The sequence below is a fragment of the Siniperca chuatsi genome, linkage group LG20 (assembly GCF_020085105.1).
Source record: "Siniperca chuatsi isolate FFG_IHB_CAS linkage group LG20, ASM2008510v1, whole genome shotgun sequence".
In the NCBI taxonomy this organism is placed as follows: Eukaryota; Metazoa; Chordata; class Actinopteri; order Centrarchiformes; family Sinipercidae; genus Siniperca; species Siniperca chuatsi.
In genome coordinates, this window is record NC_058061.1 from 23,882,070 (window position 1) to 23,896,121 (window position 14,052).

At 41.1% G+C, this 14,052-nt stretch overlaps 1 protein-coding gene and 1 long non-coding RNA gene across 13 annotated transcripts in view; one reads left to right on the forward strand and one right to left on the reverse strand.

Annotated features, from left to right (window-relative positions):
• rbfox3a (RNA binding fox-1 homolog 3a) overlaps nucleotides 1-14,052 on the reverse strand; it is an 869,263-nt gene that overhangs the window by 27,206 nt on the left and 828,005 nt on the right. For all 12 annotated transcript variants that reach the window (XR_006375924.1, XM_044178310.1, XM_044178308.1 and 9 more), the window contains one exon: nucleotides 2,932-3,064. Coding sequence is in view for 11 of the 12 variants with exons in the window: in XM_044178310.1 (XP_044034245.1) it covers nucleotides 2,932-3,064 (133 nt within the window). In the remaining variant the exon portion in view is untranslated. The remainder of the gene's footprint in view (nucleotides 1-2,931; nucleotides 3,065-14,052) is intronic.
• On the forward strand, nucleotides 7,402-9,563 carry LOC122867479. The gene is made up of 3 exons (XR_006375928.1): nucleotides 7,402-7,582; nucleotides 7,934-8,238; nucleotides 8,330-9,563. It is a non-coding gene; the product is annotated as an uncharacterized LOC122867479 (long non-coding RNA).

The window sequence follows — 14,052 nt, forward strand, 5'->3', positions numbered from 1 at the left end:
GTGCTTTTCCAACCTATTTTCTCCACCTCTCTGCAAGAGGGTTCCCCTTTAAAACACAGGAAAGCACACAAATGAATACAGAGGCAAATGTACAAATATAAAGACAATTTTATTTATTTTAACAAAGTTTTAAAACACAATACTCTTTATTATTAAATGTTCTAAAATATAAATGTTTTCACCCAGTTTCACAAAAATAAAATGTACACCTCTAATTAAGGGAGAGGCTGCAGGTGACTGCAGCAGGGAGTTACTGTGGTGCAGCCTGCAAACTCTATGCTCAGATAAACAGGAGACAAAATAAGACAAATAAAGTAGTAGCAAATAACAAGCAAAAGCACACTGTGGGAGGGAATGCACGAGAGTTTACAGAAAACACTCACTCGCGGCACACTTTTGACTTTTTAAAAATCCCATGGCACATGCTAAATGTTACAACATCATAGAACGTAATATTATAAGGACTTGTAGTTATACTCAGTGCAAAATTTGGCCTTGTTTAGATGAACACAAAGCTGATATCCTGGCAGGAATTGGTGAAAGGCACACACAGAGCTCTTCCTCGACTGCTCTCAGTTGCTCTCTATTTTTAGTTTTTATAGCAGTTAGGCTTGAAATGCTAAGCTATCATAGATAATTGTGGAAAATGGTAGCAATGTTGAAATAGCTCTGTCATGTACTTTCCGAAAACTACTGCTGAGCTGTATGGGTCCCTAACCCAGTCAAATGATTCAGTGGAGGCTGAGGGGAAATAAAAGGATAACTTCTCCTCAAGAACTTTCAAATGTTTATCTATTATCTCACACAACGCAGCAGTGTTGACATGTCCTTGCCACTTTTGGGTGAGGGGGAACATTTCGAGAGTGGCCCTCTCCAGACGTTGACGCCAGAGGGAGACCTTTGAACGGAATCCGTTTATCTCGTCTGTGCATGTGAGCAGATTTTCGTTGCGTTTGTGCATTCAGTTCATTCAAATTTTGAAAAATATCTGTGAAGTAAGAGAGCCTTGCACACCATTCATCACTTGCAAGCAGCTTTGTGTCATCACACTTCTCATCAATTAAAAACATTTTCATTTGTTCCTCCTGCAACTCATACAAGCACGCCAGCACTTCCCACAAGACAACCATCGGACAACTGCATGGAGCAATAAGCCCTTATGCTCTACATCCATCTCCTCACATAAAGTTGCGAATAAGTGGCTTTTCAGAGGTCTTGTTTTGACAAAGTTTACCATACGCATGACATCATCCAACACATCAGCTAGGTCCACTGGTAAAGTCTTGGCAACAAGTGCCTTGCAGTGCAAAAAACAGTGTGTGACTACAACATCTGAGTTTCTCTCTCTCACTCTGCTAACGAACCCCTAGTGTTTCCAACCATAGCTGCTGCTCCATCAGTGCAGACACTCACACAATTGTCTCACTGAAGTCCTCCTTGTTTGAGATACTCTGACGTGACTCGAAAAATTTCCTCCACTGTTGTTTTTTCCGACAATGCCTTGCAAAAAAGGAAATTTTCTCTGAAATTGTCTCCATCCACAAAGAGCACATTGGCCAAGAATTGAGCACTAGTGTGCCGTGTAACAGTGGTTGAAAAACAAGGTTCTTCAGTATGCAAATAACTTCTTGTTAGCTTTTTTTGCAACAAAATGTGGGCTCTGTATAAACAAGGGATAAGTGTCTTGACATACTGTGCAAACAAACCATCTCCGCTTGTCAGTTTCTCTCATCATAAAACAAACACAAGCATTCACTCAACATTGAGGACTTGTGTGACGCACACCGCCATGTTCTGTATACTCGACACAACACTGCTTCACATGATATTTTGTCTGTACTGCTGCCCGGCGTTTCGGAAAATACTTCCACACACAATATTTCAACAATAAAAACTTAGAAAAACAATAAAAGCTCATGCACCACCTGCAGCCATGCTATCTTGAGCGAGCATAAATAAACACACAAATAAATTAATTTTGGGTGGTGTGCGATTGTCCACACAGATGTCCAAGCGGACAGTCGTGGATGGGAGCAGTTGATGAAATTTACATCATGAGGACCCTCACAGGGATGCAAAAACAATACATTTTCCCTAATGGTCATAATTAGCTGTAACCAGTTAAGCACAAATCAGTGCTACATTTCACTCAGTTTGAAGCTACTCTACCTCCAAACCTAGCAGCACAATGTATTCTCTTTCAATTTTGATGTATTTATTCTTTGTTTTTCAAAATAAAATATTACAAGCATTTTTTTTTAGGTTTTAAATGACAAACTATTAAAAGCTAAATCAAAGAAAATTCATTTGAATTACCACCATATAGTAAATGACTAATTAGAAAGTTCTATGTGGTCAAACTGCACCATTCATCCATTAATCTTCTCTCAGCCTACTGCCTTTACTCTCTGTCTCCATCTGCATTTCTCTTCCTCTCATTCTTTCTTTCAACCCTAATACGCACTCTCAGATATCTATTCTCTCTCTCTCTCTCTCTCTCTCTCTCTCTCTCTCTCTCTCTCTCTCCATGTCTCCCCCTACATGTTCACTAGGTCTCTTGCTCTCTCTGAAGCAGACCCATTGGAGTGTGCAGGGCAGGTTATAGAAGGCCATTCACAGCTGAATAAAGAATGACACATTAGAAAAAAGAGAGACTAATTTGGCCATTCTGGAATCAAAGAGCAATTTTCTGCTCTATTTCAAGGCAGCCTTTTTGTTTTTCACTCACTATTCTCCTGTTACTGCATGTGTGTATGTGTGAGTGTATATATATTTGCGTGCATGTGTGTGAGTGTGTGTGTGTTTTAGCTTCTGTGTTTGAGTAACATTGTGAATTAGATTTGTGCAGTAGTGTGCATCTGTCATACAGTGTTTATTTGAGTGTGTTTGTTTCAGTTGGATGTGTATGTGTGTGTGTGAGCAGGCACTCACGCTCCATAGGCAGGGATAGGTGGAGGGGGGGGTGCAGTGCGGAATGTGTTGTAAACGGCACGACCCCTGCCTCTCAAATGGGCCCCTCTATAGGCCACGGCTGCTCCTGTACTGGGGTATGGAAACCCTGTCACTGAGAGAGAGACATCCAGACACAGAAAGAGAGAAAAGTACAATATGTTACAATGCAATACAAATTTGATATTTTTCTTTGCAATAAAATCATTCTGAAACATTTAAAAGATGGCTGCCCTTGTGCTATTCTTATTGTCTACAAATCCCATGAAAAGACCACAACCAAAAATGTGTTAGTCCATCTCTCAATATTTTCTCACCCTGTCTATGGCTCTCAGCTCCAAAGTTAATCTCTAAAAATGACTCAAACAAATATTTTCATTTTAAAAAAGGCTCAGTAATTTCCAAAAACAGCTAGTCACTGTAGTTTTTGACAAACATAACTCAAACATTTGTTGGGGACCATTTTTCAATACGACGGTGTCAACAACAATGGCGCTCTATGGAACAGAGCAATAAAATATATCAGGTTTTGGATACACACAAAATACTTGTTAGTAGGATACATTAATTATTGGTTTGGGTCTGCATCTGGGATTTGTAGACAAAAAAGTACCTTTAACCAGAAAAAGAAACCATCAACAAAAAAATTTGAAATTAGGGTGTGACTGATGTGGATTTGGAAGTTGCCATGTTTTGTAAAGCACTATATTCACTAAAATGTATAAAATAAGACAAGATCTGTCACTCAATTTGATATCTTTCTAAAAGACAACACACACTAGCGTCATCTTGACTCTTTGGATTGAATATTATAAAACATGTTCCCTCCCTCTGAATGATGTTAAATGTAGCTCAGGACTTTTTAGATTTTTTCTCAGGCAACAAAGACTGGAGGAGATTTCCACTCTTGTGCCTTGCAGATATTAAATGTTGGCTTTTTGGAGATATGATGATGGTGAAATTTTGCTTAAAGTGGTCATATTATACTCATTTTCAGGTTCATAATTTTATTTTGGGTTTGTACCAGAATAGGTTTACATGGTTTAATTTTCAAAAAACACCATATTTTTCTTATACTGCACATTGCTGCAGTACCTCTTTTCATCCTGTGTCTTGAACGCTCCATTTTAGCTACGAGTGTAACTATTCTATTTGATCTTTGTTGGGAGTTGCACATGCTCAGTACTTAGGTAGAGACTACTAGACTCAGAAGCAGAGTAGGGCGGTTCCTGAGGAGCAAGGTAGTGTGATCCAAAACAAAGCTGCTTCAGCCAGTAACTTTGGCTTCAGTTCAGCCGTACAACGCGAACCAGCTTCACAACCTAGACTGAGAGTTTCAGAGTGGTAAGTTATTATTTTGTAACTAATTTATCTTTCATAGGTAACGTTTTAACTGTGCACTGTCTCTACATCACAGTAACAACTGTATGCCCATTGACTGCCTGGAGGGTGTCTAATGTTATTTTAATTTCATATTTAGGTGTACTTCTGCTGCTGCTCAATTTATGCATTATGACAGGTGTTACATAGTGATGTAGATACGTTACAGAAGTAAAGGCTGGACTACAGTCAAGCTGTTTTCAGGCAGTTCAGGAGCAGTGTTTTCTGTGGGAGAGGGTAACTCCTTTTGGGGTGGACTTTGGGCTTTTTCACTTTGCAAACCTATTACATGCACAAACAAGATGTATAACACAATAAAGGAAAGGGGAAAAGCCAAAAATGGCTCGATCACATCTGCAACTTGAGCAAATTCTACTGTGTTGACATCTGACAAGAACAACTGGACAGGATAAAGCAAAATACAAAAGGATGGAGGGATAGGTAGAATGGAGGGAACAACAGGAGATGTTACTGAGATAAAACACTGTGATGGAAAGAGCTGAGCTGGCAGAGACAGCAAGAGAGGCACTGTGTGGAGGTTTGGCTCAGTGTTTGGCAGCAGGGACACAGAGCAGATGGCTTGTATTTTGTGGCAGATTCAGCCTATGGCCATCCTTCATCATGCATACAAACATAGACACACACAAGGGTCATCCTTACAGATATGGTGATGTGATGTGAGCTGGTTTAGCTGGTCCCTGTTTGACCTTGCTACACTGCTAAAATGGTACTACACAGATTAGTTCTCTGGATTCTGCGCATACATGTCTTTTGTAGTGGCATGTATTAATTTATGCACCCAACATGATATTCTGATGTGCACAATATATCAAATGCAAGCAAAGTTGGAAGAAACATGATTTTAAAAACACTGAAGCTATAAGTTCCAGTCCCCACTTTTTTACAGTTTTTCTCAACTGTTTACACACTAACACTGGTGCTTGAGACACAATGACCACAACCTATAACTCATGTGCCAACTCCCTGAACGAGTTCTGATAAAATACAAGAACGTGTGCAGAGTGAGTGCAGTTCTAAACCACAGTTTATTAAAAAGACATTAATGCTTTAAGAAATGGATTTGTCTATTTAAGTGAATCAAAATCACGTTTTTTAACTTATGGCCTTGATGCCCTGGCATGTGGCCTTTGTGCCCTGCTGCAAGCCAAGTGGCCTTGACCCCAAAATTACGAAATTCCACCGACGAAAATCGTCAACATGGTTCTAGAAAACAACACCATAACACTAAAGCAAATACAAAGTAAAATCATAGAAAACAATGACATATTCCAAAATATTGAGTTTATCAACACTGCCCGTCACTTTCCGGGACACACCACACAACATGCTCATTCCACCAGACCAGATAGATGCCCAGGTACATTGTCATCTGGGACAACATAAGTTTCCACCGTGCTGCTCTGGTCCACAACTGGTTCAATGACCACCCACACTTTTGTTCTGTATGTCGAACACTTTACACATCCAACTTTGTGTTTGTTGGGATGTATACAGTATTTTGGGAAAAAATAAAAAGACATTTTTGTTTATATTACAGTACATTTGTGTGTTTCATATTTGAGTATAAAGACATTATACAAAAATATTTTACACCAGACTACTGTAAATATCTGGTAAGTCAAGTCAAATGTATTTCTATAGCACATTTAAAACAGCATGGGCTGGCCAAAGTGCTTTAAAAACATGCAGAAGAAAACAGGTCAACAGTGCAACAATCAACAACAAATCATGCATATATCCAGGCAGAGAGCAAGACAAAATAATAGTAATTTTGGTACATTTAAAAGCAGAAGAAAAGAGCTGTGCTTTGAATGATTCAGTAGAGTAGTAAGTTCCAACAATTTGGAAGAATCTTGTTTAGCCTGGCAAGATTGTCTTAAAACCTAGAGGAAGGCCCTCTGTAATGCCAGTCATCCTTAATAGAGGAAAATAAGAACAACCCCAGGTTTCTTTTCAGCATTGTAGCCAGGCTGACAGAGAGTCACAGCTCTGTTGAGCCATGCATTTCTACAGCCCTCAGTAGTAACAACTTCATGAGCTTTAATGATAAAATTCTAATTATTAGAGACAAAATTCATCACCTTCTGCCCTCAACTGGTACTGATTTATCTTCAAACACAGGACCTTAGAAACAGCTGTAAAGCCTAATATATATTTAGTCTGCTTTTCTCCTATCGACCTAACTAACTTCAACGATTTCTTCATCTAAGCCATTAGATCAGACCTGTCTCTGTCATGGTACAGCTGTACCATTCCTAGTGTCTCTGTCTGTTTGTCCCCTGTTGGTTCCCCTCCTGTGTTTGTTTGTCTGTATGTGTGTGTGTGTGTACTGGCGGGGCGCGGGCTCTGGTTAACTTTCAGTCAGAGATTGACACACCTGCTACTCATCTGCTGCTGCTCACCTGCCCTCCATCCACCAATCAACACCTTACAATATATCTACCCGGCTCTTCTCACCAGTCTTTGCCAGATCGTTCTGTTATGGTACACAGATACTGGACCCAAAAAGCGTGACTAGCACAGGGGGAGTTAAAGTAGTTAGTTTCGGTTTATTGTAAAGCACAAAAAGTAACCAGGCGTGTGGAAGTAATCGCCATGAGCAGGTGGACTGGGCAAAAACAGCAGGCTGGAATGAGACTGGTGAGAGCAGGCAGGTGGAGCGAAGAAAGTGGGCTGAGTTGGAGCAGTTGAGGATCCGTGGTGAGATCTCTCTGGAAAGCCGGTGAGTAACTTGAAGGCAGGTGGGAGGAATGAACCTGAACGCAGGGAGTCAGAGAGTTAGTCAGTGGTTCAGAAAACATGTAGGCAAATCGTTCAATGAGGCAAGTCAAAGGCTGAGGCGTAGTGCCACTTGGGTAAATGGACAATCTGGCCAACATGGACCCAACCGATATTAATCTGGACCCAGTTGGAATCTCCAGCCAAGGACAGCTTTTGGGATAACACGAGCAAATGATCAGGACACTCTTGGAACATAGCCAAGCCGTATTTAACTACTCAAGTCGCCATTCTAACTGCCAGACACTCTCCATCTGATTCCATAGTTCAAGCCCACCAGCCTCTCGTCTCTGATTCTCCACCGAGACCTGCAAGTGTGCTTCCTATCAGGGAATCTTATGCCATGGACCTGGGTCCCTTCACCGGAGAATTGGGGAAATGCTGGGGATTCCTCATGCAATGCTCCATGGTGTTTAATCAACAGCCGCTGACTTTTCCTTCGGACCAAACTAAGGTACATTATACTGTATTATGGGCTTATTAAGAGGAAGAGCTTTGGCCTGGGCAGAAGCCATGAATTCTCAGCCAGTCTCCACATTAACATTCGACACTTTAACTACCATGCTAAAAAATGTGTTTGATCACCCAGACCACAATGGAACTGCCGCTAAGCGGCTATTAGATCTCCGTCAGGGAGCTAGAAGTGTGGCTGATTACTCTGTGGACTTCCGCACCCTAGTGGCAGATACCAGGTGGAATGAGGAAGCGTTACATGGAGTTTTTGTCAAAGGGCTGAATGAACAACTGAAGGATGAGCTAGCTACTTGTGATGAACCTGCTAATTTTGAGTCTCTTGTCTCCTTAGCCATCAGACTAGACAATCGCCTGCATGACCGACGCTGGGAGAGGGCTAGTCACTCCAGTTCTTCCGCCAACTCGCACTTCTCAACTCCACCTTCCGTGAGAACACACTGGTATCCACCAGCAAATCACTCCATTCCGCCCTCTACACTGCCACCGGAGGAGCCCATGCAGCTTGGCCAAGCTCATCTCTCCCTGGCTGAACACACCCATAGGAGGAACACGGGAAGTTGCAGTCAGCTTGGTCATCTCTGTGTATCCTGTCCTATTTGGCCAAAAGATCAGACTCACCACGCAGTGGGGGTAGTGGTGAGTCACACATCTATTTCAGCCGCTTCCCTTTCACACATGCAAATACCTGCTACTATCTGTCACCAGACTCAGTCATTGTCATTATCAGCTCTTGTCAATTCAGGTGCTGATGACCAAGAAATGGCATTACAGCATGGAATCCCATTGGAGCCACTGGAGAAGCCCCTCATCACCATTGGATCACAGGCTCTTGGCCCAAGTGACTCACCATATGGTACCGTCACTTTAGTTCTATCTGGTTATCATTGTGAAACAATCCAACTTAACATTATTACTTCCCCTGATTCCTCGCTTGTTCTAACCCACACATGGCTAGGTCTCCATAACCCACACATCGACTGGTCTGCTGGCCAAATCATCAGCTGGCATTCTTTCTGCCTCTCTACCTGGCTGCAATCCGCACTCCCACCGACAGATGGCACCAACACTCCAGCTCTGGATCCTCCTGATCTGACGTCCATTCCTGCAGTCTACCACGACTTGGGTGAGGTTTTCAGGAAGGATTTGGTTTATCCGTGAATCTCTGGCAGCAGGCATCATTCGCTCTTCATCCTCTCCAGTCAATGCAGGGTTTTTCTTTGTGACCAAGAAGGACAAATCTTTTCGCCCCTGCATCGACTATTGAGGCTTGAACAACATCACAGTGAAGAACAAATATACTCATCCCCTGTATAATGCTGCTTTTGAGCCGCTAGGGGAGCCACCATCTTTACTAAGCTCAACCTCAGAAATGCCTACCACCTGGTCAGGATCCGCAAGGGGGACGAGTGGAAGACAGCGTTCAACACACCCCACGGGCCGAATACCGTCATGCTGTTCGCTCTTACCAACGCACCTGCAGTCTTCCAGGCGTTGGTAGATGATGGAGGGGTCGGAGTTGCCATTCGTAGTGTGGACTGACTACAAGAACCTGGCCTACACTCAATCTGCCAAAAGACTCAACCCTCAACAGCCCCGGTGGGACCTGTTCTTTGGCTGCTTCAACTTTCCCTCACCTACTTGTCTCACCTGCTCTCCATCCACAAATCAACACCTGCAGTATATCTACCGGCTCTTACCAGTCTTCAACAGATCTTCACTTTACCCAAGTGGTACTTCGCTTCGGCCTCTGACTTGCCTCACTGAAAGATTTGCCTGCATGTTTTCTGAGCCACTGACTAGCTCTCTGACTCCCTGTGTTCAGGTTCATTCCATCCACCTGCCTCCAAGTTACTCACCGACTTTCCAGAGAGATTTCACCACGGATCCTCAGCTGCTCCACCTCAGCCAGCTGTCTTCACTCCACCTGCCTGCTCTCACCAGTCTCATTCCAGCCTGCTGTTTTTGCCCAGTCCGCCTGTTCACGGCGATTACTTCCACACACCTGGTTACTCTTTGTGCTTTTACAATAAACTGAAAATAACTACTTCAACTCCCCTTGTGCTAGTCGTCTCTTACACCCCATCCCAACTAGGCTAAAGTTAAAGAAGTCTTACCCTTAGCACTTCTTTACTAGATATGTCCTTGTTAACAGGCTATGTACCACAGTCCTTTAAAGTAGCTGTATTAAACATCTTGATCCAGGGGTTTCAGCAAACTATAGACCTATATCTAACCTTCCCTTTCTCTCTAAGATCCTTGAGAAAGCAGTCGCCAATCAGTTGTGTGACTTTCTATGTAACAATAGTTTGTTTGAAGATTTTCAGTCAGGATTTAGACTGCATCATAGCACAGAGACAGTACTGGTGAAAATTACAAATGACCTTCTAATTGCATCAGACAAAGGACTTATCTCTGTACTTGTCTTGTTAGATCTTAGTGCTGCATTCAACACCATTTTCCATCACATCCTATTACAGAGACTGTAATATTTAATTGGCAATAAAGGAACCGCACTAAGCTGGTTTAAATCCATGTTAACAATGAATCCTCCATGCACACCAAAGTTCGATAAAGTTCTGTGCTTGGAACAATTCTATTCACCTTATATACAGTGGTGTGGAAAAGTGTTTGCCCCCTTCCTGATTTCTTATTTTTTTGCATGTTTGTCACATTTAAATGTTTCAGATCTTCAAACAAATTTAAATATTAGTCAAAGATAACACAAGTAAACACAAAATGCAGTTTTTAAATGAAGGTTGTTATTATTAAGGGAAAACAAAATCCAAACCTACATGGCCCTGTGTGGAAAAAGTGATTGCCCCACCTGTTAAAACATAACTGTGGTTTATCACACCTGAGTTCAATTTCTCTAGCCACACCCAGGCCTGATTACTGCCACACCTGTTCTCAATCAAGAAATCACTTAAATAGGACCTGCCTGACAAAGTGAAGTAGACCAAAAGATCTTCAAAAGCTAGACATCATGCCAAGGTCCAAATAAATTTAGGAACAAATGAGAAAGAAATTAATTGAGATCAGTCTGGAAAAGGTTATAAATCCATTTCTAAAGCTTTGGGACTCCAGCGAACCACAGTGAGAGCCATTATCCACAAATGGCGAAAACATGGAACAGAGGTGAACCTTCCCAGGAGTGGCTGGCCGACCAAAATTACAGCAAGAGTGCAGCAATGGTTCATCCAAGAGGTCACAAAAGACCCCACAACAACATCCAAAGAACTGCAGGCAAAATGAAGACTTTGGAGTGGCCTAGTCAAAGTCCCGACATGAATCCTATTGAGATGCTGTGGCATGACCTTAAAAAGGCAGTTCATGCTCGAAAACCCTCCAATGTGGCTGAATTACAACAATTCTGCAAAGATGAGTGGGCCAAAATTCCTCCACAGCGCTGTAAAAGACTCATTGCAAGTTATTGCAAATGCTTGATTGCAATTGTTGCTGCTAAGGGTGGCCCCACCAGTTATTAGGTTTAGGGGGCAATCACTTTTTCACACAGGGCCATGTAGGTTTGGATTTTGTTTTCCCTTAATAATAACAACCTTCATTTAAAAACTACATTTTGTGTTTACTTGTGTTATCTTTGACTAATATTTAAATTTGTTTGATGATCTGAAACATTAAAGTCTGACAAACATGCAAAAAAATAAGAAATCAGGAAGGGGGCAAACACTTTTCCACACCACTGTATATACACTTCCTTTAGGCAATATAAACAATCCATAAACTTTCATTGTCATGCGGATGATACCCAATTATATCTATCGATCAAGCCAGATGAAACTAACCGATTAGCTAAACTTCAAGCATGCCTTAAGGACATAAAAACCTGGATGACCTGCAGTTTTCTGATGTTAAACTCAAACAAAACTGAAATTATTGTACTTGGCCCCAAACCCCTCCAAGACACATTATCTAAAGATATAGTTACTCTAGATGGCATTGCCCTCCATCACCACCGTAAGGAATCTCTGAGTTATCTTTGATCAGGATATGTCCTTTACCTCCCACATCAAACAAACTTCAAAGACAGCCTTTTTTCACCTACGTAACATTGCAAAAATCAGGCACATCCTGTCTCAAAATGATGCAGAAAAACTAGTCCATGCATTTGTTAATTCTAAGATAGATTATTGCAAATCCTCATTATCAGGTTGCCCGAATAAGTCCCTTAAGACTCTCCAGTTGATCCACGTGTTCTGCCAAGAACTAGGAAAAGAGATCATATTTCTCCAATATTAGCTTCTCTGCACTGGCTCCCTGTAAAATCCAGAATAGAATTTAACATCCTTCTCCTCACCTACAAAGCTATTAATGGTCAGGCACCATTGTATCTTAAAGAGCTCATAGTACCCTATTACCCGACTAGAACACTGTGCTCTCAGAATGCAGCGTTACTTGTAGTTCCTAGAGTCTTCAAAAGTAGAATGGGAGCCAGAGCCTTTAGCTATCAAGCTCCTCTCCTTTGGAATCAGATCCCACTTTGGGTTTGGGAGGCAGACACCATCTCCACATTTAAGAGTAGGCTTAAGCTTATAGTTAGGGTTGGCTCAGGTGAGTCCTTAACCATCCCATGATGCACCTCTTTCCTCCTCTCCCTCTCCATCTATACAGATTCTTATCCCATTAATGCATGTTACTAATTCGACTTCTTCTCTCTCCCATAGTTTTGTGCTTTCTCATCTCTCTCCTCTTTCCTTCTGTCGCTTTCAGCAGGTATTTCTACCTCTGGAGCTGTAGAGTCTGGATCTATGATTGCAAGCCATTTTCTGCCCCCATGTCCCTGCTCGACAACCATCATTATTATTTACTACTATTATCATTATTATTCCTATTATAATTATTATTATTCCTATTATTTTATTAATATTAATAATACTACCACTACCATTACCATTATTATTATTTTAAATCTTAATGTGGATTTTGCATTGTTCTACTATATGTCTGACCCTGGCTGTTTGTGTTTTTCTTGCGTTTTGTTTTTTAAAACAGACAACCAGAGCTACATATAATACAGCCTCTATACTTGACTCAAACTGTTAACTCATAGTCCTTCAGAATTAATGTTTCTCATTACTCAACACTCTGATAAACAGTAAATTCATCAAATTCAGTGCCTCATGTCACTATTTTCCAAGCTATATGGAAGTGGGTGTGGTTTCATCTAAACTGGGTTGGAAATGGACAGGAACCCAAACGAGCTCCTTTGATTGGCTAAGAAGGTTCTGTGATCTCTGAACAGTGGCTGCCCCTGGCTCTACTGGTTCACAAATCAGTTTTGCTCCACACTTCATAAATGGTGCAAAACTGAGAGCGCACAGAATGTCATTTGTAAGTGAAAAAACTGCATTTGAGACTCGTTGCAGCAGATTCAAGCAGTTGTAGTTATTGACATTTGTGCTAGAAAAATATCCAAGGAAAAAAAATATTTCTGAGAAAATATTCTACAGGTGTGCAACTCTCATTGCATGAATTCACATACTGATTTGCGGATGTGCAAATTTTGTCCATGACTTCACATTTTTTGATACAGGTGTGTGAATGTGTTTTGCACCATATTCACTGCAGCAACTGTAGCAAAAATGTGAGAGTATGAGTTTCTTAATTTGTGAGTCGTAGCATAGGATTTGTGCACCTGCAATGAAGAATTTGAGAAGGTGTAACTGTTGTTTTGTGTTTGTGGAAGAGAAAAAAAGTTTGCAACTCCTAAAGCATTTTTCTCTGTGGCTTCAAATTTACTGATACACATGTGTGACTCTTTTCTGCAACTACAGATTTCACTGTCACAGGTGCTCAGTTGTTTTGCTCCAATAATACCTTCATATTAGTCCACATTAACTTCTGATGTGCTGGCTGTGTGAAGAGTTTTGAAAAACTGAACTCAGTATTGAGAAATGTGTCTTACCAATTGTAAAAAACTGTAATATAGAGGTGGTGTGGTTGTTGAAGATCTTTAGAGTTCAAAAATACAAACCTTTAATAAAGTCTTCGACATCCCTCTGACAGTCCCTCTCTCTGACATTCACTTGCCATTTAGTACTAACAATACCTGGTTACAGGCATATTTATCTAAAGGTAAATATTATTTTTTAATTTCCTGTAGTAGAAGATTATGTGGAAGAGACATGACTATAGACAAGAAGCAGTTTTAGCAAACATAAAAATAGTGCCATGGAAAGTAAGGGGTCAGAGCAGATACCTCATTGTCTACTTGGAGGCACATGTTTTTCTATTACAACTTTTTCAGTGTTTATTTACCAGTCTTAATTTTCATACCTATACTATATATAATTGACATATGCAAATCAGTCTATCAGTCCGAAGAGCAATGGCCAATTCTTATCTGTATAACATTCCCAAACTGTACAGACTGGTTCAGCAGCACAGCAGAACTTGCACTTTGCATACATTCACGTCTCTATACAAAAGTTG